General features: G+C 51.9%; 1 protein-coding gene across 1 annotated transcript in view; it reads left to right on the forward strand.

Annotated features, from left to right (window-relative positions):
* PDE2A (phosphodiesterase 2A) overlaps positions 1 to 25032 on the forward strand; it is a 111899-nt gene that overhangs the window by 31407 nt on the left and 55460 nt on the right. The window contains exon 2 of the mRNA XM_007940973.2: positions 9167 to 9242. Coding sequence (XP_007939164.1) covers positions 9167 to 9242 — 76 coding nt within the window. The remainder of the gene's footprint in view (positions 1 to 9166; positions 9243 to 25032) is intronic.

Genomic DNA, 25032 nt, shown 5'->3' on the forward strand with positions numbered 1-25032 from the left:
TGCTCTTGATGTCATCCCACAATTCTTCTGGTTTTCAGTCACTGGTGTTCAGTGCATCAAATCTATTCTTTAGATGGTCTCTAAATTCAGGAGGGATGTATTCAAGATCAAATTTTGGCTCGTGTGGACTTGTTTTAATTGTCTTCAACTTCAAGTTGAATTTGCATATGAGTAGTTGATGGTCTGTTCCACAATCAGCTCCTGGCCTTGTTTTGGCTTAAGATATTGAGCTTTTCCATCACCTCTTGCCACAGATGTAGTCAGTCTGATTCCTGTGTACTCTATCTGGCGAAGTCCATGTGTATAGCCACCATTTGTGTTGTTGAAAAAAGGTATTTGCAATGAATAAGTTGTTGGTCTTGCAAAATTCTGTCATGAGATCTCCAGCATTATTTCTGTCACCAAGGCCAAATTTTCCAACTACCGGTGATTCTTCTTTGTTTCCAACTTTTGCATTCCAATCACTAGTGATAAGCAACACATCTTGATTGCATGTTCGTTCAATTTCAGACTGCAGAAGTTGATAAAAATCAATTTCCTCATCTTTTGCTTTGGTGGTTGGTACATAAATTTGAATAAGAGTCATATTAACTTGTCTTCCTCATAGGCGTATGGATATTATCCTATCACTGACAGCATTGTACTTCAGGACAGATCCTGAAACATCTTTTGTGATGATGAAAGCCACGCCATTCCTCTTCAAGTTGTCATTTCCAGCATAGTAGATCATATGTTGTCTGATTCAAAATGGCCAAACCCAGTCCATTTCAGCTCACTAATGCCTAGGATATTCATCTTTATGCATTCCATTTCATTTTTGACAACTTCCAATTCTCCTAGATTCGTACTTCATACATTCCATGTTCTGATTATTAATGGATGTTTGCAGCTGTTTTTCCTCAATTTGAGTCATGCCACGTCAGCACATGGAGGTCCTGAAAGACTTACTTTATCCATGTCATTAAGGTTAGTTCTACTCTAATGAGGTAGCTCTTTCCCAGTCCATTTTGAGTGCCTTCCAACCCAAGGGGCTAGTCTTCCTGCACTGTGTCAGACAATGTTTCCAAGCTATTCATAAAGTTTCCTAGTAATGTATCAGAAAGTGTTTCTCTGCTATTCATAAGTTTTTCCCTGGCCCATTTTTGAGAAGTGGATGGCCTCCTCCTTCTTCCTAGTCTGTCTTAGTCTATAAGCTGCATTGAAACCTGTGTACCATGTGCTACTTTGCTGGCATCTGAAACACCAGTGGCACAGCCTCAAGCCTCACAGCAATGTATAGGCCTCACAGGACAAATTGACAGACACTGTCGTGAGTAGCAACTGGGATCTTAAAACCTTGCAAGCAGCCATCTAGATGCAGCAATGGGTCTCTCCTTGTCCAGAGCAAAGAAAAATGAAGAAAACCAAAGATTCATGGAAACAATTAGTCCTGGTGACTGGTACACCATGCAATCCATAGCCTATATGACTATGAGACCAGAAGAACTAGATGGTGCCTGGCTACTGCTGCCAACCACTCAGAGGGGGATATATGTAGGAGATCCTGGATAGAGAGGGAGAACAATGTGGAACAAAACTCAAAATCATTTGGCAAAAAAAAAAAAAGGGGGGGGGGGACCAAGTTTGCTGGTCTGATAGAGTTTGGTAGAACCACTGAGACTATGGTCCCTAGCTGCCCTTCAGGTCTGGAATTGAATCTATACCCGTGGCTTCCAGCCAAACAAAAGACAAGCATATGAGTTGAACATCTACCTGAGGTAGATACACTTCTTGGAGAGAACAATCATGAGAGAAAGAAGGGCTATTTATGCACAGGGAGACAGCTCTGGGGGCAGGAGTACATGGAGGGATGAACACAGGGAAGAGGTAACTTTTGGGAGGAAGTGGGATGGGAGCTGTTGTATTGGAGTAAATTGTAGTCAATGTCATGAGACAAAGTGTATGTGAACTGTTGTATGGAAAGTGAATTTGATCTGTAAATTTTCACCCAAATCACAATTTAAATAAATAATTAAAAAGAGATAGAAGGAAGCAGAGAAAGCTGGACCTTGCTACCACCAAGAAAGAAGAGCCAGGAGTGGAGCACACCCTTTGGACCAAAGGTCCCTGCCTTGAGATCCTCTTAGACCTGGAGGAAGACGGATGCCAAGCCACATGAAGATTGCCCAGGAACAGAAGCTCAAAAGGAGACAAGGGCCTTCCCCCAGAGCTCACAAAGAGAGAAGCCTTCCTCTAGAGCCAGGGCTCTGAATTTGGTCATTTAGCTGCCTAAGCTGTGAGAAAATAAAGTTCTGTTTGTTAAAGCCCTCCATTTGTTGTATTTCTGTTATAGTAGCACTAAATAACTAAGACAATGTGTAACTGTGGAAAGACATGTGAGTGTGTAGGGGCGTGCGTGTGTGCATATTCTCTGTGTGGCTTGGGGAAGCCTTATGGAAAGAAAGGAGCAGAGGCCAAGGCCTAAGGTGTGCCAAATCCTGGGATACACCAAACCTCTGGACCTTAGCCCTGAAGTGAGCCGGCAGGTTCTGGACTAGAATCCTATGAGTTCCCTCCCCCTCTAGGGTCATAGAGCTGGCCACCTGTTGAAGACAAGATAAAAGTATATACAAATAAAATGGAAATGATATGGAAATGGAAGAGACCTCTGGATGACCCACTCCACCTCCTCTCATCCCCAACTCAGAGCTGCCACTGGGGCTCTGGGAGCAGGCCCTGCTCCACACTTTCCCAGTGCCTACCTCTAGGCAGGTCCTCTCTCTTTGAGGGCTCCCCACACCTGGGGCCACAGCCAGTAGACATACAGAGCTGAACCCAGGCTGGTGGCCACGGGTAACACCTCTGTCAGATGTGAATTAGATAATGCACACACATGTTAAGCCTGGACACACATGCAGGCATACAACCACACACACATACCTGCATACAGACAGACCTGCCTACATACACATATACACACTGCTATCGATACACATATCTGTGTGTACATACATATATGCAGCTACACAATGGAAATTTAACACATCTTCACAAAGACATAAACTTATAAATTTGTTCTCACACCTCTCACCCCTCACACATATCACACCCACAGACATACAGTGGGCACAAGGCCTTACGTGCATGCACACACACACAGAGCTGTCTGTGGATGGCTGGCTTACCTTGCCCAGGTGTACACCAATGTCACTCCAGTGCCAAATCTTGGAGAACAGGCTCCACATAGAAGTAGAACCTCCAGAGATGTCAGCTTCCTTTAAGAAGTTCTTGCATTGTCCCTTTGCAGAGTCCACTGGACAGAGGGACAAAGTTTCTTCCTTTCAGTCCAAAGGCTCCACCTCAAGGCGTAGAGACACTGAGTCACATATACTCTTTAAATTTTTTATTGTGATTTGGGTGAAAGTTTACAGAGCAAACTGTGGCTAAGAAGTTATTTTAACTTTGCTCCCCGTTAGTTCTGTTTTTGTGGACATTCTTATAGCACATACAAATGCATATGTAGAAATATCATCTGCCAACCTTACATATGTTCATGGGTATATGCTCTTTTGCCTAGACATACCTGATCATTTAGCCTGTCTACCCATCTATTTACCCATAGATTAATGTTTGTTATCACTGATAATGCACTATAGGATATATAGACGTGTTTATCTTTATTGTCTGTACCTCTTGTGTACCTCTTGACACACTCCTTCCTGAGAAGCCTTCTGTATTGAGATCTGGTGCTTGCTTACAGTTCTTGGGCCTGACATGCCTAGACAGGCCTGCCTGCTCGAGAGAAATGCCTTCTGCCTGGCTAAGCCTGCCCAGACCCTGTCTTCCTCCACCTGAACCAGCTGAGTCCCTCCAACAATTCCACCTGCTGAGATGGGTGTGGCCAGAAAGGGCCAGAGCCTTGCCTGGGGTCACTCAGCATCTCAGGGCACAACTTGGATTTGAACCTGGGCTTCCAGAGGTCCCAGCACAGTCTCTGGCAAGAAGACAGATGCAGATTAGGTACCAGACAGGCTTCTGGAAGCAGGACATATGGTTGTGGGGACTGGGAGCAGAACTTAGGTTTAAGGTTTATCAAAGGTCTGCTGATACCAGGTTATAGGTGATGGTGAGATAGAATCATCCTTCTATTTAACCAGAGTTCTCTGGGCACCACTCTGTTCCTAGCCCAAGCCACGGGGAAGAAATGAAGCATCAGACACAGTTCCTGCATCTGAGCAAAGAGGGAGGAGTCTTGGTGGTAGCAAGGTGCAGACTGGGGGAGATCTTGAGTAGAGGGAACATTCTTCCTGTATCTGGAAAGAGTTGGCTTTTTCAGTTGTTTGTCCCCAATGTGTCAACAGATATTTGTGGCATGACTGGATGAACAAATACATGATATTGACAGGGAGTTGTGCCTTTGGGAGGGCAAAGTCTGGGGGGAAATGTTTGAACAAAGGCAAGGAGGGGGAAGAGATGCCAGAAGTTCAGGGTAAAGCTGAGAGTCAGGCATGGCTGATGACGGAAGAGGCAGGAAACAGTCAGTTGGGGAGGAGCCTCGCAAGCCATATTGAGAGTTTGAATTTGGATGTTGCCTTGGAGGCCATGGGAGCCTGTGAAGGTTGTGAGCAGCGGGTAGAGGTGGTCAGAGTGAGCATTCATAAGGGAGCCTGGGTTACACAGTAGCTGTTCATCGTTAGGGAAAAGAGCACTGGATTTGCAGTCAATGGGCTTGGGCCCATGTTCCTGGGCTAAGTGTAATCTTGGGCAAGTGTCTATACCTCTCTGAACTTCAGTTTCCTCATTTGTAATATGGGACTAGAGTCTGCATCCTGAGGCTGTTGGATGGAGCCTGGATGAGAAAGTGCTTTGTAAGCACTGCCTGCCAATGGTAGGTATCATTATCAGGAACAAGGAAGGGTCTGTTCCTGGACAGGGTCTGAGTTTGAGTGGGCTCAAGTACCTGGGCTGACAGACTCTCAGCTGAGTCACGTTTTCCTGAAATACGTAGCCCAGAGCAGCTGCGCCACTGGGTATAAAGCAAGTGGCTTCTAAGAGCCAAGAAGAGGCAGCTAAAGGGGCTGGGCTAGTTGTTCCTGAGCTGGAGCCTCCTTGCATCGGAGATGGGTAGAGGGTGCCAGGATGGGGAACACAGCACCCCAGCTGCTGCTGCATTCTTGGGCACAGAAGGAGAGCAGGGAAAATCTGTTTCCTTACTTGACCTTCCTCAGGAGATGGGGGCCTGAATTTTAGGCACATATTGGAGCCAGAGGGCCTGGGTATGAATTTAGGCTCCACTATTCATCATCAGGGAGCTCTGGTAGCATAGTGGCTAAGACACTTGCCTGCTAACCAGACGGCTGGCGGTTCAAACCCACCAGCCACTCCTCGGAAGGAAGGTTGGGCAATCTACTTCCGTAGTGATACTGCCTCGGAAACCCAAGGAGGGGTCGCTATGAGTCGGGCCGACTCGACGGCACATAACAACAACAACAATTCATCATCAGCTAGGAGCTCTGGTAGCGTAGGGCCTAAGGTATTTGACTGCTAACCAGAAGGTTGGTGGTCCAAACCCACCAGCCTCTCCATGGAAGGAAGACTGGGTGATCTACTTCCATAAAGATTTTCTGCCTCAGAAACCCAAAGGGGGTCACTATGAGTCAGAATCCCCTTGATGACAGTGTTGGAGTTTGGTACTCATTAGCTAGGTCCCTGGGTGGTACAAATGGTTTGTGCTCAACCACTAACCTAAAGGTTGGCAGTTCAAACCCACCCAGTGACACTGTAGAAGTAAGGCCTGATGATCTGCTTCTGCAAAGATTACAACCAAGAGCACTCTATGGAGCAGTTAGTTCTACTTTACACAGAGGGTCACCGTGAATTGGAATAGAAAAGGCAACAGGTTCCCCCCCCCCCACTCATTAGCTATAGGACTATGGGAAAATTACTTAATCTCTCTGTACCTCAGTTTCCTTATCTGTAAAATGTGACTAGTAATAGTGCCTATCTCATATGGTTGTTGGGAAGATTAAATATGAGGCACATAGTAAGTACTCATTAAATGTAACGCCCCTCAGACACACAGAGCCCCCCAACGGCAGATGTACATACTCAGCCCTTGGGTGCCCAGCCCTAACTCTTGCCTCTGGGGGACTGAGGTCAGCATGGTATGAAGTATATCTCATCCAGGGTTTCAAACCTAGCAGCATTTTAGAGTCACCTTGGAACATATAGAGTTGGGGCAGGAGGGTCTGGAATTACCATTTCTAAATGCTTGCCAGGTGATTTGAACATGAGCCAAGGTGAGAACCCACTACAGAATCACAGAATGGAGGGATAGAGTGAGGGACGGGATCTGTGAGCAAGTGGAGAAATACTAGCCTTGGATCAGGGGTCACGACAAGCCAAGTTACTTCCTATCTGGTAGACCTGTTACCTTGCCACTTTGCGGTGCCTTGGTTGCCTCTTCTATAAAGGGGCTGGCTGGAGAATTTCAAGGACTGTATTGGGGAATGTTGCAAAAGGGCTCTGCATCCCGCCAAGAACCAGGAAAAAAAAAAAAAAAGTTTTTGGTGTGATATATTGAGTTTAGTATGATAACATTTCACAGATGGGGAAATTGAGGCCCAGAGAGGTACAATGACCTTTTAGAATCACACAGCAAGTCATGGCAGAGTTAGGACTTGAACTCTCTGAGGACTGCTTGAATCTGAAAGACTGTCATAGGAAGAATCACTTTGAGTGGAAGGAGGCATAGAGCATTCACCAAGGGCCCTAGCCATTGAGCTATACCATGAGAGATTCAAGTAAGATTTAAGAAATAACTTCTCAAAAGGTGAGTGCTAGAAGGTCCTTCCTGGAGTTGGGAGCCCAAAAGATGTCTCCAGGAGGACAGCTGTGCCCAGGCCAGGGTTGGCTCTTAACTATAGGGTCTGCCATTGACCTGCTAGTGACTGTAGCAGATACCTTCTGGGCTCCTGAGTCCCACCCAAGCTCTCCAAAGCCAGGATTGAACCAGTGACACATACTCAGGTTTACCAAGCGATTTCATTGTGAGGACTCAGACTCAGTCCTCACAATCGCCCTCACAGTGGTCACCCATTTTACAAAGGATGAAACCAAGACCATAAAAAAAGAGAGTCCTTTTGTGGGCCAGAACCTTTATACATTGTAGCCCACTTAATGTTTCTTACATGTTAATACATAGGACAAATTGCTCCTATTTTGCGAATGCAGTAAGACATATCGACTTGGCCCAAATCACTCAATGACAGACAAGTTCCTTACTCCTCCCCAAACCTCCAGCCAAGACTCCCAGGAAACACAAAAAGGAGGACCCAGAGGACTAAGGTAGCAGCCTGGGAAGGCCTCCTGGAAGAGGTGGACCTTCATTCAACTGGCCACGGAATAAGCAGGGCTGACAATAGGGCATTGGGGATGAGGTGGCATGAGCCAAAGCCTGGAGGTGAGAATGAGTCTGTCACTGGTCTGAGCAGAGCAGGAAGTATAATCTAAGGAATGGTAAGGAGGACAGCCAAAGCAAATCAAAATCAAACACTGGCATGTCAGGCTAAGGGTCTGGGCTTTTTTGTCTGGTGGTAGGGAGCCACTAAAGTTGTTTGAAAAAGGAAAGGAGCATGTCTTGAGTTATGCCTTAGAAAGAGAGGTAGGAAAAATCCCGGCATGGGAGAGCCTCCCCTGAGCTGGTGGGATGGCCAGGGCTCTGCCTAGCCTGTGTGCCAGGTACCTGGATGGTGTCCAGGGACTAGGCTCAGTGACTCAACCTTGAAAAAATTACTCCCCAGGGAGAAAGGGCCCAGGATGAGTCAGCCAAGAGAGATGGGAAGGCTGGGAAACTGAGGGCTCACTGAGTCACCCTTTAAGTGTTGAGGGAGTTGCAGAGAGAACGGCCGGCAGTGCAGAAGGAAGGATCGGGGTTAGACTACAAGAAGGTTTGTCAGGAGACTCTGGCTGCCTTCCCATCATTCTTGGGTTTGATTCTCCTGGCAGTCCCATAAAGGGGGAGGGGATCTACACAAGGTCGCCCAGCAAGTCTCTTGCAAAGACCAGGCAAGAAGCCAAGTGCACCCTCCAGTCCAGACAATTCCCACCGACCCAGGCAGTCTCATGGCGAGGCCAGGAACAGGTTTGATTTTGGCCAGGGAGCTGTCAGCAGGGGTCCCAGGCCAGGCAGACGGCAACTGGGGCCCAGCTGCGCGGCTGTGACGAGACAGTAGGGGGCGCAGGAGGGTCACGGCTGCCGCAGGAGCCGGAGCCCAAAGGCTGCTCTGCGGAGAAATGCGCTCCGGGTGTGCGGGTTCCACCGCGGAGCTGCAGACGGAGTGGTCGTGGGTCCTGCACCCTCTCCGACCTCTGGGGACGCCAATTCAGACCTGCCTGCCCACTCCTGAGAGCCCAGTGCCTGTTCTCCTCTCCGGAGGGGTGTACCTGTCTGTGTGTGCGTTTGTCTGTGGGTCTGTGCGCACGTATCCCCCTCGCAGATCTGCTGCTGCTCCCAGGGCCTGTCCGTCTCAGAGCGACTTCTACAGTTCTCCCTGGCCTCCCACTTCCTCCTGGGTTGAGGGAGAGGAGCAAGCCGAGGGCCTGTACTGTGTCTCCCGCTTCCCCGCTCCCCCAACCCCTCACACACACACACACACACACACACACACACACTGCGACTGCTATCTGCCTTGGGGCCCTGACCCGGCCCCAGGACGCTCAAAGGGGTTGGGGAAGAGGATGTGTCCACAGGGATGGGAGGCTCTGAGAAGCTGCCCCTGCGAAGTAGCGAAAGGAGTGGCGATGGGGAAATGGGAAGGGAACGAAGGCTGAGAGCGGGCTACCTGGCGGGGGATCCTGGGAGCAGACACTGCTGCTGGACGCCTATTGAGAGCGGAGAGCTAAGGGAGGTGGGAGCTGGTGGGGGCTCCGGCGGAGGTCCGAAAAGCGGACCCGCGGAGAGGTGCTGTCCACGGTTGCCGGAAGGTGGGTGGGGCCGGGGCAGCCCGGAGGCGGGCAGTGGGCGGTCCGGGGCGGAGTCGGGGCGGGCGCTCGCGCGGACCCCGCGAAGCTGTCGCGGACGCGCTGACCGAGCTGAGCGGCCGGGCCGGCGGGCGGGCGGGCGAGCGGCTGCGAGCATGGTCCTGGTGCTGCACCACATCCTCATCGCTGTTGTCCAATTCCTCAGGCGGGGTCAGCAGGTCTTCCTCAAGCCGGACGAGCCGCCGCCGCCGCCGCCGCAGCCATGCGCCGACAGCCTGCAGGTAGGGGTGCCCCCCCGCGCTAGGCACGAGGAACAGGGTGTCCGGCGAGCGCCGGGCCGGGTCCTCCGCGGGGCGTGCAGTCGCCTGCTGCATAATCTACGCTCCCTACAGTCCGGGACGCCCAAGCCTCTGAGCCCTCCTCAGGGAGAGGCCCCCTCCCCTAGTTCTGAACCTCACTCTTGTGTTGGGATTGCAGCCCACACCCGGAGCCGTTGAACCCCCAGCTCACAGTGCAGACCCCACTCCAAACTCGGAACCCCTTTCAGTTGGGGATCTACGCCAAGCACTAAACTTCCCATCCATACTGAGAGCTCTGTTAAAGTGTGGACCGCCACCCCCCCATTAGTGACGGGACCTCTGTTCAAGGCCCTGAACCCTCACTATATATATTGGGCTCCAAGCAACCCCAGAACATCTGAACCACCAATTCTCAGCATGGACCCCACATCAGAGCTGGGACTTCACCACAACCCTCTAACCCCCCACTTCACAGCCTCAACTACAGCCCGCATCTAATTGCCCCTCAAACATCTTGACTTCTGTCCTCACCTGGGACCCTACTTAGAGGGTCTAAACTCTTCCATCAGCACAGTTTCTCTGGCTTCCTCTGTGAGAATCCCCCTCTCTCCTCCTTCAGGTTCCATCTTTGCCTTCCTTTCTAGCTCCTCTAGCCCAGAGCCTCCCTAATCTCTTCCCTCTGGTATCCCTCCTCTTGTTTCTCTCTGGGTGTGGCAATCCCACTTTAGCCTCTGGGTTTCTCCTCTGATTTCTCCCTGAGCCTTTCTGGGTTCTCTCTCTCCCCTCAGTTTTCCTCTCAGTGCCTCGCTTGATCTCTTGCTCCAGATGCTCACCTCTCTCTCTCTCTTAGTCTCGCTCCCAAATTTCTCTAGGTTTCTGTCCCTGTTCTGAGATTTCTCCCTGTGGTCCAGTCAACCCCAGCAACTCCGCCTCTCCCCATGTCCTCAGCTGTGATATGGTGTGGGTTCAGGTGGAAGGGATTAAACATGGAATGTGCTGCCCTCAGGGAGTGCCCAGGGATCCCAGATGGGTGAAGTGGATGGGGCTCACATGGTGGGGGTACCGGGGTTTGAGACCAGTAAATCCCTACATCCCCTCTGCATTGTCTTGCCTGGGGAACAGCTAGGAGCTTGAGTTGGAGGAGAGGAGGAGTGGACTGCAACCTGGTGTCAGTCAACCTGTGGGGTGGGAAGTGTCTGGGGCTGGGTGAGTAGTGTGTATGTGGTTGTGTGTTTCTGTGTGTGTGTATAAGATGGGCTGCAGGTGTTTTGTGTGCCCTGTGTGTGATCATGTGTAATGTCATGTATGCTTGGGTGTGTCATCATGAGTGGGGATTATTTTGGGGAATTGTTGTTTGTTGTTGTTGTTGTTGTTAAGTGCCATCAAGTTGGACCCGACTCATAGCGACCCCTCCTTGGGTTGCCGAGGCAGTATCACTACGGAAGTAGATTGCCCCATCTTCCTTCCGAGGAGGGGCTGGTGGGTTTGAACCGCCAGCCTTCTGGTTAGCAGTCAAGTGCCTTAGGCATTATGCTACCAGGGCTCCTATTTTGGGGGATTAGTAGGGGCATTATGGTGAATGTGGGAATTGTGAGTGTATAACATTACATGCTGCCTGTGGCAAGGGAGGCAGGATCATTCTGAGTGTGGAGTGGTAGCTATATGTGTGATTGCGCATGAGGGAACTTGTGTGTGTGTGTGTCTGTGTATGGTTGTATGCTTGTTGTGGGGTAGGAGTTGTAAAAGTAGCTTGCACGGGGGATAGTGTGTGTGGTTGTGTATGTTATTGACTATTGTATGTAGCCAGGAAGAGCCACTATCTGTCTAGTGGGTTGCATTGGCAGTCTGGGTAGAGGAGAGTAGGTGGGTTGTGTGTGCCTGAGTGTGTGTGCAGTCTAGGTAAGTGGGTCAGGGCACTGCAGTGCATACTGGGTTTGTTTAGGGAGTGTGTTAGAACCTGTGTATTGGTATTTGAGTGTTGTGTGTCTGTGTGCTGACTGTGTGTGGAACTCTGGGCAGGAAAGTGTGCAGTCAGGGCTTAGGAGGGCCAAGGCAAGGAGCTTGTTGCCCAAGGATGTGTGTGTGGGAGTCAGTGGACAGGCAGGGTTGTCTACCAAGCAGCTGCATGTGCCCACAATAGTGTGACATTTTAATGTGACACGAGGTGTGCACATTATCTATGCAGGGTGTGTCTGCACGTGTCTCTATGTCTGGGTAGTATGTGTGTTGAATTTAATTGGATGCATGTGTCTGTGGCTGGGGAGGTGAGTGTGAGGTGTATGGGTGGGAAGCTGAGTGTGAGTGTTATAGGAAGTGTGGGTGTGTGAGCTGTGTGACTTTTTGATGTGAGGTGTGGATTATGTGATCTTTTCTCTGTGTGAACTGTTTATATATGTGTTGAGATGTGTGTGAGGGGTGTCCAGTGAGCTAGGGATGGGTGTGGGTATGTGTGGGGGTAGAGTATCAGGTGGTGTTGAGGGTTGTGGAATGTGCTGTGGGGGTTAAAATGTGTGCGTAAGGTATATGAGGTGAGGATGAGGTCTGTAAAGTTTGGGGTGTGTGGAACACAGCAGGTGCCCCATGAATGTTTGTGGAGTGACGTGTGTGTGCTGGGAGAGTCTGGCTACCATCCTGTCCTTGCTTACCTCCCAATTAGGTCCCCAGAGAAGCCCAGTGACGTTCTCTCATAGCTTGCCCCAGCCTGGGCTGCCCCTACCCTTTGCCCTTCATCCTTCTCATACTGACCAAGGCCTTTGTCTTGGGTTTCCGGCTGAGCAGGCGCTGGACAGGCAGGCGGCAGGCGATGTCGCGGTCCGGGAACCTTTGTTCTTTTCCTCTTAGCTGGTCTCGTGTTTTGGGCCATGGTTTGGGGTGGGGGGAGGACACACATGTTGGCAAGGTCATTATGTTTACTAACACCTAACAGTGCTCCTCAAGGGGGAGGGGTCCAGGCGCAGGCAGTGAGGCTTGGGTAGTGTCCCTAGTGGCGCCTCTTGGAGCAAGAACAGCTTGGGCTGGGCTTGGAGCTGGGTGAGTTTGCCAACCAAGAGGACTAGGTGGCCCAGCGCCCTTCCTGGCTTGCATCATCTCAGGGGTGCTCAGCACACACCCTTCTTCCTGCTCACTGTTCCTCCTCTCTGTGTAGTGGCAGAGGGTCTCTAAGCTGAGAGACAAACAGGAAGGCCCCAATCTATCCCTGCTTTTGTAGACCCCACATATCATGGAGGAGAAATAGTCCCTGTCCTCACAAAGACCCTTACCTGAAAGGGGAGACATGATCACACCTTTGGGGACCCTCTCTGACCAGGGAGATTGCGTTCTGTAGGAGAATCCAGTTCATACCTTCCAGAGGAAGCTATAGGAAAACCTTCCTGGCAGCCTCCCAACAGGTATTTGGGACCTTGTTGTTGTTGTTGTTATCTGCTGTCTAGTCGGACCCAACTCATAGAGACCCTCCTTGGGTTGCCGAGGCAGTATCACTACAGAAGTAGATTGCCCAACCTTCCTTCCGAGGAGTGGCTGGTGGGTTTGAACCAGCAGCCTTCTGGACCATAGTGGAAAAGAAATCCAGGAATCCTTAAAGTTGGAAGGGACAGTGAGAAACAATCAGTCAGGGGAATGGGCTGGCCCTGATGCATCAGCATCATATTCTAGAAGGTTCTCTGAAGTGAGTGAGATTGAGCAGATCCTAGAAGGGAGTGTTAGGATGGACAGAGAAATATGGTCTGGGATGAAGGAAGATTCTAGCCCAACTGGAAAAGAAATCTTGAAGGCAGCTGGCCCTTCCCCAAGCAGTGATGTTTGGCTCTGGGTGATCATTCCTGGGCCTCCAGCCCTCTCAAGCTTTCCTGTCATCTTTTCCCATCCCATTGTCTTATGCTGAAATTGTCATCATCATCATCATCTTGTGTAAGTCCTTTTACAAATGTATCCCTTAACAGATTGACTCACTGAATTGTCTAAAAGCATTTACTGAGCACCTGTTATATGAAGTAAAGAGCCCTAGTGGCACAGTGGTTAAAGTGCTGAACTGCTAATGGTAAGCTCAGTAGGTTGAACCTACCAGCCACTCTGGAAGAAAGATGAGGCAGTCTGCTTCTGTAAAGATTTACAGCCTTGGAAACCTTAGAGGACAAATCCACTCTGTCCTATAGGGTCATTGTGAGTCAGAATTGACTTGAGGACAATGAGTACTTTATATTTTGTTATTATTTGTAATATCAAGTAGGCAGTTTTAAGTGCTGAGATCATAGTGGTGACCAAATAGGTCTCATGGGGTTCCCATCTTCTGTGTCTGGGAAACCCTATCTTTCTGGCCTAGCCACACTTTCAGCCCCCTGGGCCCTGGGTATACGGCCCCTCCATTCTCTGGTTCCTCCACCCTAATGTGTACCTGGTTTTATGTGTGCCCCTCATAGTGTTGGAGTCTGGGTCCCACCAGAATGGGAGCCTTCAGAGGCTGAGTCTGGGTCTCCTCTCTCCCTACCCCGTGTGTGCTGTGCTGGCCATGGCACAATCCACATGCTCACATCTATAGTCAGATGCCCATAACTGCCCTGTAGGGTTGGCAACCCACTTACCGCCATCTGGGGAAACTGAGGCTCAGAACAGGGAGCCTCTTCATCAGACCTTCCTTTTACTAGCATTACTAGAGTCCAAGAGAGGTCAAGTGACTGGTTCAGGTCTTACAGCAAGGTGGCAGGGCTGGTACCAAAGTACAGCCCTTTTGGCTGCCAGGCTGGGCTCCAGCCCCAGCATCATGCTGCTCCCTGGCTGGCCTCTGTGCTGCCTGCGGCGGGTAAACGATTATTAATGACCCCCTTGGCAAGGAGACAGGAAACGTTTCCCAGCCACAGCTGGGGACCTGTTCCCTGCCAGCCCCAGCCTTTCATACCCATCCTGGCCATGGTGTCAGCATTGGTGTTACTGCCATTCTACCTTGGCATTCTTTGCCTACCCCCTGCCCTGACCTCCCAGCTTCCTCATCCCCCAGGGGAGAAGGACAAGAAAGGGCAGAGCTTTTTTTCCATGTCTCTGCCCCTCACCACTTTCTCCAATCTGACTCATCTCTACTTCCTTCCCTGCTCCAGATTAGCCAGAAGTAGCTCCTTCTTCAGGTGGCCCTCCCTGAAAATACTGCTGGCCCCTTCAGTGAACCTACCTTGGGCTCTGGGTACTGGGCACTGAATCTCCCTCATTGCAAACTCTGGCCCCACTCTAATGGTTTACTCTGGTGGCCCTCATGCTGGGCTGGAGATTCCCTGAAGCTTGTCCCCATTGCTGCCTTAGAACTGACACATGGAAGATACGCCCAGATGTCTCTTCCAAGAAGACCCCAGCCCAGCCCAGCCCAGCCCAGCCCAGGGACTCTCACCACCTCTGAGCACTCTCAGTCTTGCCTCTAAGCCATACTCTGTGCTTTGCCAACACTTCATAGGTGGACATATATGAGCACTTACTATGTGTCCAACAGAGGGGTGGGCAGAGATGAGCAAGGTGTAGACCTTAAAGTTCTGCCACACATTTCCTCAAGTCTGTGCAACAATGCATCAGCCCCATGGCACGTGGCACAGATCTAGATGCCAGGGCTCAGGGAGGGCAGGTGGTGGGGTGGGAGTGGACACAGACAAAGAGAGATTCTGGTAGTGTGCGATGGCGACAATGCTGGAGATAAACTCAAGGGCCATGGTGGGACAGAGCAGGGACCCCTAATTCAGGCCAGGGTGGGAGGAAGGGATGAGTTGGAGAATTTCCAGGAGGAATCATCTCTAAACTGAGAGAAATTTCTGCACAGAGAGAAGAAGAGTGAATGGTGAGTGTGAGGCTTGTTGGTGGCAGACAGGGAGGGAAAGTGCACAGTTCCGTGTGGCTGGATCCATGGCCAGTTAACAGTGGGTGGACTTGGGGTGGGAGTGGGGTGAAGCATTAAGAGACTGGTAACATTGGTCAGGCCAAAAATTGAGCAGGACTTTGAAGTTATTCTACGGAATTTGGATTTTTTTTTTTTTTTCCAGAGGGAAATGAGGACTAGGGAGAGAGTTGAAAACAGTGGAGTAACTGATCAGATCGTGGGTTAGGGAGCTCCCCTGGCCACAGGCTGGAGAGAGAAGGGAAGGAGTGATGTGGGAGGCTAGAAAGCCAGGAGGGAGGCTGGTAGAGTGTGGTCCAGGAAAGTTGTGATGAGGCCTGAATAGAGGCTTGACTGAAGGATGGAGTGGGGACAGGAGTGGAGGAGGGAGAAGGGACAAGACGTGATGGGACACCATAGAGAGGAAGGGAGAAAGAGGAATGAAGAATGTAGCTTGAAGTGTCAGTGGATAATTGTGCTAGTTACCCAGAGGCAAGAGAGAGAAGATAGGTTTGAAGGCAGATGCTTGGGTTCTGTGTCAGGGCCCTCTAAGGACTGAAAGGTCCTGGAAAGACCTTGCAGGAGGTCGTAAGCTTTGAGGCTAAACAGAGATCTGAAGTCTGCTCAGGGCTACCACATCCTCATCCATAACATGAAGAATTCAGGATCTGCCCTGGGCAGAGTGTTCAGAATTAAAAAATGAAAGCAGTCTGTGAAATGTAATATTTAATATAATTCAAATCAAAAAATGTATGCATACATTCCAAAACAAGTAAAAATGTAAATTGATGAAAATATAAATGCTAAACATACATGCTGTTCTAATATTAATCATAAGCCTCAGCTGTTCCCTCGACTTTGGCCCTCACTCTCTGGAAGCTGCTGCTTCTGATGTGGCTGCACCCAAGGGGCTTTGGACCTTCCGGCTGTGTTCAGCTATCTTGAGACTCCGGAGTCGCCAGAGTTCTTCCTCTGGGCAACCTGTCGTCTTTTGGTGGCTTCAGGTAGCAGGCATTTTGCTTTTCCTGACTCCCAATCCTCAACTTGAGGTTGGCCCTGTGCACACTTCCAGCCCATGCTCAGCTTTGTGTGTGTGTGTGTGTGTGTGTGTGTAGGGGGTGGTCAAAGGGAGACGAGAAGGATGAGAGTTGCAGGAGCTGAGAGCCACTGAAGGCTTGAGGTATCGGCTACAGGGTCCAAGTCGGGCTGGTGGTGGGGGAAGAAGAGGGAAGTAGGAAGAGTAGAAGGACCTAGAAGGAGAACTAGAGAGGGAGTGAGCAAAGCTGAAAGAGTAGTGTCACCCCAATGCAGGTCTTTTCTCTGAAATACTGGTGTTTTAGAATTTAAAAGTTGCACCATTTCTAGGACATCAGAATGCTGAGGTCCAATCTTGCAATCTCAGGCTTGGGTATTGCTTGGTTCCTCCCTCCCTGGTCGTCTTGCACAAGGCTATTTTCTGGGCTATGTCATCTTGCCTGTCAAAGGACGAATTTGGGGTCAACATCTCCAAGGGATGTAAGTGCTGCAGGTCTGGGGATGTGTGATTGTCAGTGGTCCTAATTGAGGCAGTTCTGCCGGTAGAGCCTTCCACGACTCTCAGCTTCCAGCAAGCTCCATGTAAATGCGTGGTGTGTGATTCTGACATTCTGGGACTTTAAGATGTGGAGATTCCAGGAGCCAAAGAAGCGGACAGTCTGTGAATCCAGGATTCTAGGATTTGATGATTTGATGATTCAATGATTCTAAATGGGGCTGCTGGGAAGAGCTGCAACCACCTGCCTTGTTAACGTCAATGTTCAGTTATTAAAAACATAACAAGAAGCAATGGAGACAGATAACTTGGGATGGCGGACGGCCTCCACACTCCCACTGAGGGAGCAGAAGGAGGGGCTGGCATTAGGGGGCCTGAGACCCTTTCAACCTGGGTCGTGTGGGCTCTTTCTCGCCATGGCAGAATTGGTGTGTGTAGTGTGTGAAAACTTTCCTGAACTTGTAGGGCAAGTAATCATTTCCTTCATGCCCCGCCTCCGTCCTTCAGTCCTTTCAGACTGAAACAGAGAGAGAAGCCTGTTGCATACCCTTTCCTCTCAGCCCCCAAAAGTCTCTCGGCAGACACTGGAGGAAGGAGAGGCCTGCCCCTCCACCCTTCCCTGGCAGCCCCGGCCTGAAGGGGAAAACAGGACATGAACACTTCCTGGACACAGACATGGAAATGCACTAACTCCTGCCTGTGAGGGCCCCAAGCAGAAAGGGCCTGCAATGAGGGCAGAAGCCAGGGCAAAATGGCAGCAGTGGCAGGCGTCCCATCAGCACCTCCCACTTGTAGGCTGAGGAGGGAAGACCCTACTCTTGCCCTGGAGGTGGCTGTGAGAAGGGATCGAGGAAAAAGGATCCCAAGTCAGGGAGGCTGGAGGAAATGATGACAGGTGGGCCTCCCCTGTGGCCCAGGCCTATGGTCCCACCTGGCACAAGGCCAGCTCACTTGCCCAGTCACTGGCTGCCTTTTGGATTCAGCACCTGCCTCAGCACCCAGGCCAGAGTTGGGAAGAGATTGTCCAGGCTCGAGGAGGGAGGATCTCAGTCCATCCCAGTGGGGTCTTCAGTGCAGCTGCCTGAGTCCCAGGGCTTCCCAGCCCGATGGGTGCACAGAACAGGGATGGAGGCTGGGAGCTGGCTCAGCTCACACAGCACAGCAGGGCCTGAAACCAGCCCTGGATGTGCCCCACTGCCCACAGTCTCCCTTCTTTTCCCTGGGATACCTGGGGAGAAGAATGGAGACAGAACCCATGCTAGTGGACTGAGTTGCTGTCCACCACCCCTCCAGTTTTCTCCTCTTGCAGGAAGCAGGTGGAAGGTGACAACTGCTCCCCCGTCATCCACAAGGCTCCATTGTCTACCACATCCTGCCTTGGCCCCCGAGGATAGGGTCCTCCAGCAAGGATCCCCCCCTCCCCCAGCTGTTCAACTCACAGTTTGCTCCCTGAGTGCTCCTCTCTCTTCACTCTGCCACCCTCTTCCTCCTGCTGTTTCAGCCCTCACTCTGATCTCCACCTCCCCTTGGGGTCTCTCCTCGTCCCCGAAGGTCTCCATCTCTGGCTTTCATTGTGTGTGAGTCTCCCTTAATTTCAAAAGATTGTTAGACCAGAAGGGCCCCAGGAGATTATCTGTTGTTATTAGTTGACATTCAGTTGATTCCCATTCAAGGCAACCTCATGTGTGCAGAGTAGAACTGCTCCATAGGGTTAAGGCTGTTACCTTTTGGAAGCAGATCACCAGGTTTCACTTCAGAGGGGCTTTTGGGTAGGTTCAAACCACCAACCTTGTATCTGGTTAGTGTAGTGCTTAACCATTGGCATCACCCAGAGACTAAGTCCAATCATTTTATCCTACACATGGGGAAACTCACTCAGAGAGGGGAAAGGTACTGTCCAGAGTTGCACAGTAGTTGTGCAGAGCTCACTGCAGCCTCCTCCCACACCTGGATGTAAGGAAGCACATGGCCTTTGTTATCAGATGTCTGGGGTTTGAGGACTGACTCCGTTATGGTCAACTCAGTGCTGAGCATAAGTACATCTAGAAGCACAAAGGGCTCAGCCCTTCCCTACACTCCCAAGTGGCCGCTCTACTTTCCCCCTTTTCATAGCCTCCTTTCTTCTCCTTCCCTGCCCCTGTGGCCTGGCTGACCCCAACCTCGGTCATTGGGACCTACACCAGAGCTCAGGTTCTAGGTTTGTGATGTGGACCCATATACACACAGACACAGAGACATATGAAGACACACATGAGTACATAAAAGTCCCAGATAAGAACCCATTCTCACACAGAGGCCTACTTTGAAACTTAGTGTCCTGGCCTGACCCCCATTCCTTCCTGTGAGGTACCACACACCTCTTCCAGGAAGCCCTCCAGGACCTTACTGCAGACCATATCCATCCTATCAACCCCTTTGTGACAACTGAGCTCTGTGAGCGTGGGTTCCTCTTGTCTTCAGGAGGGGCTCAGCTTCCTGTGGCTGGATGGGGGAAGCCCTGAGGTCCCCAGAGGACAGTGGGACAATAGGGAGGGGTGACAGATGAGACATTGCATCTTTCCCAAAGCAGGCTCCACCCTACTCTGACCTCCCTGCCTAGTGTTTGGGGTGCAGCCCTAGCCTGTGGACCCCTGAGTACTGGAATCCTGGTCTGACCCTTACCCCTTGCCCTCTCACTGCATGACCCTCAGCTCTCTAGTGGCAGTTCTCTAACTGGAAGCTGTGGAATCCTGGTCCCCCGGGTGCCAGCAGCATATTGATGGGGGTGGTGAAGATTCCCAGGGCCTCTGAGAGGGGTTAGCTGGATTTCTCTGGCCGAGGGGGCTTGTAGGAAGGTGGTAAACACAGAGGTTGAGCCTTCCCTCATCCTATCTGCTTCCCCCATGCTTGAAGTCAGGTGGGGGGAGCAAGAAGGGCTGGGGCAGGACCCTCCCCAGGGAGTGGTGGAGAGGCCTGAGAAGGGAGTTGGAGAATCACATGAGACTAGTACGGCCTCCTCTCAGGGAAAGGGAAGGGAGCTGTCCTGGGCAGCTCAGTGGGTGGACAGTCATGGGTGGGGGTGGAAAGGAAAGCTCAGGCTATGTGGACAAAAGACAGAGGCCCTGGGGTCAGACACTTATCATGCCCCTCGTCATTTCCTCTGCCGGACATGGCTGGGTTAGTAGGGTCATCTCACAGAGGGAAGGAACAGGCCAAAGCCAGTGTGCACAGGCAACCTCAACACACCCTGCGCTGAAGTCAGTCCCCCATAGAGGCCTGACCATGTGGCTACAGTCCCCCTGAGAGATGGTCACACCTAGACCATCCCCCACACATAGTCTCCCAGGGTAGCACTCTGGGTAGCACACAGGCCAGTTGCAGACACAGCTGAGTGGGGAGATCCACAGAGCACAGGGACATGTGGAACAACCAGACATCCTGCCCAGCCACCTCATAAGCATCCATACACCAGGTGCAGCTCCTGTCACCTATGGTCACCCGAAGAGAGCCACACATTCCAGCAGTCACGGGCAGGCATCCAACTCTTGGGGAGAAGCAGGCAGGGAACCCACACCGCCCCCCAACCCCATGATAGACAGTGCCCTACCCCCAGCTCGCTGAGCGCCTGAGGCTGTTTATTTCCTAGCGCTGATGGGTGTCTCATCCCCCTCCCCCGCCCCGCCCCCACCGCACGCTTCCGAAGCTGCCAAATCAAATCAGCCCCTGCGCCCGCGCCAGGCTGGTATGGTGGCCAGCAGCTGACGGGAACGAAGCCAGGCTCAGAATATCCCTCCGCCTGCCTGAAGCCTGGGTACGCTTGTCGGGTGGGGGTGGGGAGCGGCAATGCCTCGCAGGGAGGCCAGGGTTTCTGGACGCTGCCTGGGTGATGGGCTCCCAGAGAACGGCTGAGCGGATCCCTGGTGTTCTGTCAGGCTACCGCAACACCGCCTCCGGTCCCAGCAATCGGGGAACTGTGGAAGTGGCGCTGATGGGACACAGGTTGCGGTGTGGTTATTAGGTGCCATCTAGTTGATTCTGATTAATGGCGACCACCACATAACGTTTTCTAGGTGATAATCTTTGTGGGAGCAGATCACCAGGTCTTTCATCTGCAGAGCCCCTTGAGTGGGTTTGAACCTCCAACCTTTGGTTAGCCCCTGAACACTTAACTGGTGCTTTGCACAGGTTAGAGAGAACTCTACTGGGTACCAAGCTGAGACTGGGGGCTCACACGTGATCACCTTCATAGGGAATTCACGGCAGCCCTGGTCTGGGAGATCTCTTGTTGTCTGTGAACAAAGGCCCAGGGTGGAGGCTTGGTGACTCTGTGAGATGGACATTAAAAGCACCCATTACATAGACAGGGAAATTGAGGCTTCAAAGGGCAGTGAACTTCTCTGGAGAGACAAAGTAGAGGGAGGACTCAGGGTAAAAGTGTGGTCACTTTCACTCCGTAGGGGCCCCAGGCTAAAGAGAAGAGTATGGCTCTGTCCTCAGAGTCCAAGGGCAGAGAATATGCCAGGTCCAGAGGTGCCCACAGGAAGCAGGGAGAAAGGTGTGAGTCTGGGAGAAAGCAGGGGTGTAAGCAGGCCCTCTGGAGGAGGAGGCCACCTGTGGGAGACAGGAGGCTTCAGGACTTGCTGGGGGCTGAGGGGAGGGCAGGCTGGGGAGGAGGGGAGATGATCCAGCGGGCCTCAGCCCCTGGCCTTCTTGTCTCCGCAGCTGGCCGGGACCCCCTTACACAGGAGACAACACTCCCAGGGAGTAGAGACGACAAATTGGAGGTGAGAGCTCAGCGGAGGGAGGAGAGGGTGGACTTGGGGAGGTTACCAGGGCCACTGGCTGGAGGTCAGTCTGAACATGGCCCCCACCCCTGGGAGGACTGGGAGGCTGGAGCCGTGTCCTAGCCCCACCCCCTCCAGCCTAGATTCACCCACACAAAGGACATTTCCCCCCACCTGTTCGTTCCGTCTCACTGAGGACACCTTCTCTCCCAGCTGACCTGGGAGTCATTTCACACCTCTCCTTTCTCCTTCCCACCCTCATCCAACCATCCCCTGTTGATTCTCCACCCAACTCCAAGAGTTCTTTGGTTGCTCTTCTCCTCCCCCATTCCCACTGCCTCCCTTGATCATCTTTCCCCTGGACCACTGGCTGGCTGCTGGTGGTCACTTACCACCATCCTCCATGTGGCTACCAGAAGATTCTTTCTAACATACAAACTTCAATTTGTCACTCTCCTGCTCAAAAAGTCTCCAAGCTCCCCATACCCCTGCCCCCTCTGCAGCCCCAGGCAGGTCACAAATCCCCCTTCATCCATTCCTCCCTCCCCAAAACGCCTCCCTCTGACTCCTTCCTCTTCAGCTCTGAAAATCCTTCTGGGCTCAGCTCTAGCCTCCCCTCCTCCGGGAAGCCCTCCCTGCCCAGCCACCCACGGGACCAGGCTCCTTCACTATCCCTCCTCTGAGCTCTCCTGCCCTGGCAGCCCGGTGCTGGGGCATTCTGCTGTCTGTTGCTCACTGTGCTGTGCCACTAACTCCTTGTGTTCTCTATGATGCAACTGTGTGTGTGCCTGGCTCATCCCCTCCACTGAACTGTGAGCTCCTTGAGGACAGGGACAACGCCTTTTTCATTCTTGAATCTCCCACTACCCTCCACTGGGTGCCTAGTGCAGGGCTCGGTTGGTACATTTCCTTTGGTACGAGAAAAGCCACTTCTTGCCCCTGATCATGCCTTTGGGGTATCTCATGGGAGTCTTCAGGGCTCAGAGGTCCCTTGAGGAGGCAGAAATGGGGAGGGCTGGGGTGGTGGGGATTGGCAGAGAGGAGGGGAGTATATGTGTGTGTGTGTGTGTGTGTAACCTGACCCCACTTGTGTGCCCAGGCCTGACTGAGAGGAAGGGCAAGAAGCTGCTTGTATCATCAGACCCTCCTTTGTACCAGAAGCTTTAGACACACTCCCTTGTTGAATCCTCACAGCATTCCTATGCATTTAGGGCTGTTATTATTCCCTTTTTACATTTGGTGTGGCTGAGGCCCTGGGTGGTGCACATGGTTAAGCACTTGACTGCTAACTGAAAGGCTGGGTTGAACCCACCCAGAGGCACCTTGGAAGTAAGGCCTGGCATCCTGCTTCTGAAAAGTCATAGCCTGGAAAACCCTATGGAATGCAGTTCTATCCTGACTCACATGGGGTTACCATGAGTCAGAGTTGACTCCAGGGTAACTGGTTTGGTTCTGGTTTTGGTGGTCCAGCAGCATCAGTGAATGACGCAGGGCAGAGCCGAGATTGGAGCCCAGATGTGTCTAATCTCCAGGCCCTGTTCTTTCGATGCTCTGGAGTGTGATGGGGAGGGAGAAGCCCACACAGGGCTTGAGGGCTCAGCATAGTTCACTGCTGGAACTTAGGGCTGCATCCGAGAATGTTCCTCGAGTGGGGCTGGAGAATGGAGAGGAGAGGGGAGAGCTGGGAAAGTCATTGTTAATTTATTAATTGCCATGGCATTCCCCATGGGGCGGGACTCCCCTCAGAGCTGGGGACAGATGGTGTTCCTGGGAGCCGGCAGTGTCTCAGCAGCCACTGTCACCCACCAGGGAAGACTGGATTTGTTATCCTCCCAGGAAGCCACCAGAGGAGGGGGCTGAGACCTTCCTGGGTGGTGAGGGCTAGCCCCCAAGGAAAGGAGCCAGGCCCCAGGATTCCAGGTTTGTGCCTCTGTGCATAGCTCCCTCTGTCTAGGGCCTCGGCCCTGCCATCTGCTGGTTCAAGCCCTGCCCCTTTTCCCCAGCCCCGTCGAGCCTCACGCCTCCACGAGGCCTCCCTGGGTCAACCCATCTGGCTTCATCACTTATGTTCTCTCTCTACCTTTCCTTGCTCTGGGTCCCGTTCCCTTCTTCCTCAGATCAAGCATCTTGGGCCATGAGCCCCTTCATCTCTCAGCTCTGTCCTATCCCCCAATCCTGCATCTACGCCCACCACCAAGGATGCCAGGTGTCTGCCTTGTCTTCTTATACAGTCTATTCTATTTCTGGATTCAGTCAGCACACCCATCCCAAGTGGCCAGACCCATGCCCAGCCTTGCTAGGGAGATACAGAGGTTGCTGCCCTTGGGAGCTCCCCAATATTGAGAGGACAGAACTGGGGAGAGCGGGGGCCCTAGGGTAGAGCTTAGGCTATAGGGACAGCTAGAGAGGAAGAGGAAAGGGGGATTGGGGAGGGGCTCATGAGGAACCTTCCCATCAGGGTGGAGGCTGGGGAGACCAGATGGCCTCAGACAGTGGCCAGAGCACATCAGTGTGGTTTCAAGTCCCAGGTTCCTAGATGCATGGTTGGCCAGTCACTTAACCAGCATAAGCGTCTGTCTCCTCACCTGTCAATCAGGGATAATAACCTCCATTATTGTTGGACATGTTGACAGCATAGGTGTTGGAGGAAATGAAAGAGACTATGTTTGGGGTGACTAGCCCAAGCTTGGTCTTCAGTGGAGTCTTAGAGAGAGTTGACACCTTCTCTGTTTCTCTTGAGGACTAAGCTGCGCCCCAATGAGATAGCGCTCCATAGGGCTGGTTGTGGGTTGATGGAGGCTCTCCGGGCATGGCACGTTCTCCTGGCACTGGCAGAGTGATAAGCTGCCAACTCCCATCCCCACCTAGCGGGCATCTGTTCAGCACATCCTTTTGGGATGGCTCCTTGGCCCCTATGCCAGCCAGCCGGCTTGGGGGAGGGGCTCTCCCTGCAGGGCCAGAACTTGCATCCTTCCTCACCTTCTCTGGAAATTGGATCTGAGGCAGTTCAAGTTGGTAAGCTGAGCACACCAGATTGATGTTCTCTCTGTGTTGGGAGCTTGGGAGCCCCAGCTGGGGGGTGGGTGGCTGGAAGAAGGCAGACATGCACAAGGGCATGAATATCCACAATGAGCACCAACGTGGGCTGCCCAGCATTGGCTCCTCTGTTGCTATCTTATTGGCCATGCCTGCTGGCTGGGCTACCTCATGTACACCCCTTCAGCCACATGGAAGTGCTCATTCTTCCCAGGACACATCAGCTCCCTCTAGCCTCCCTGCCTTTCCTCACAGTGATCCCTCTGCCTGGGGAGGCTTCACCTCTTTCCTTATCTACCGTCTTTTCAAGGCCCAAATTAAATGTCACCTCTTCTGTGAAGCCCTCTCAGACTATTCCCTCCACCTCAGGTCAAGTCAGTTTCTTCACAGACCCCACTTCCTGAGTTTACAGTTGGACAGCTTGTCACCCTGGGTGGTCATGATTTCCTTTCTCACATGATTGTAAACATCTGGGAGACAGGGACCAAGACTAAGTCTCCTCTGTCTCTCCTGGACCCACATGGTACCTGGCACAAGGCCTGGTATAGCGTAGGTGTTCAATAAATGCTTTCTGATGCTTTTTTTTTTTTTTTT

The sequence above is a fragment of the Orycteropus afer genome, unplaced genomic scaffold, assembly GCF_000298275.1.
Source record: "Orycteropus afer afer isolate SDZICR_OR568_19922 unplaced genomic scaffold, OryAfe1.0 scaffold00074, whole genome shotgun sequence".
Lineage (NCBI taxonomy): Eukaryota > Metazoa > Chordata > Mammalia > Tubulidentata > Orycteropodidae > Orycteropus > Orycteropus afer.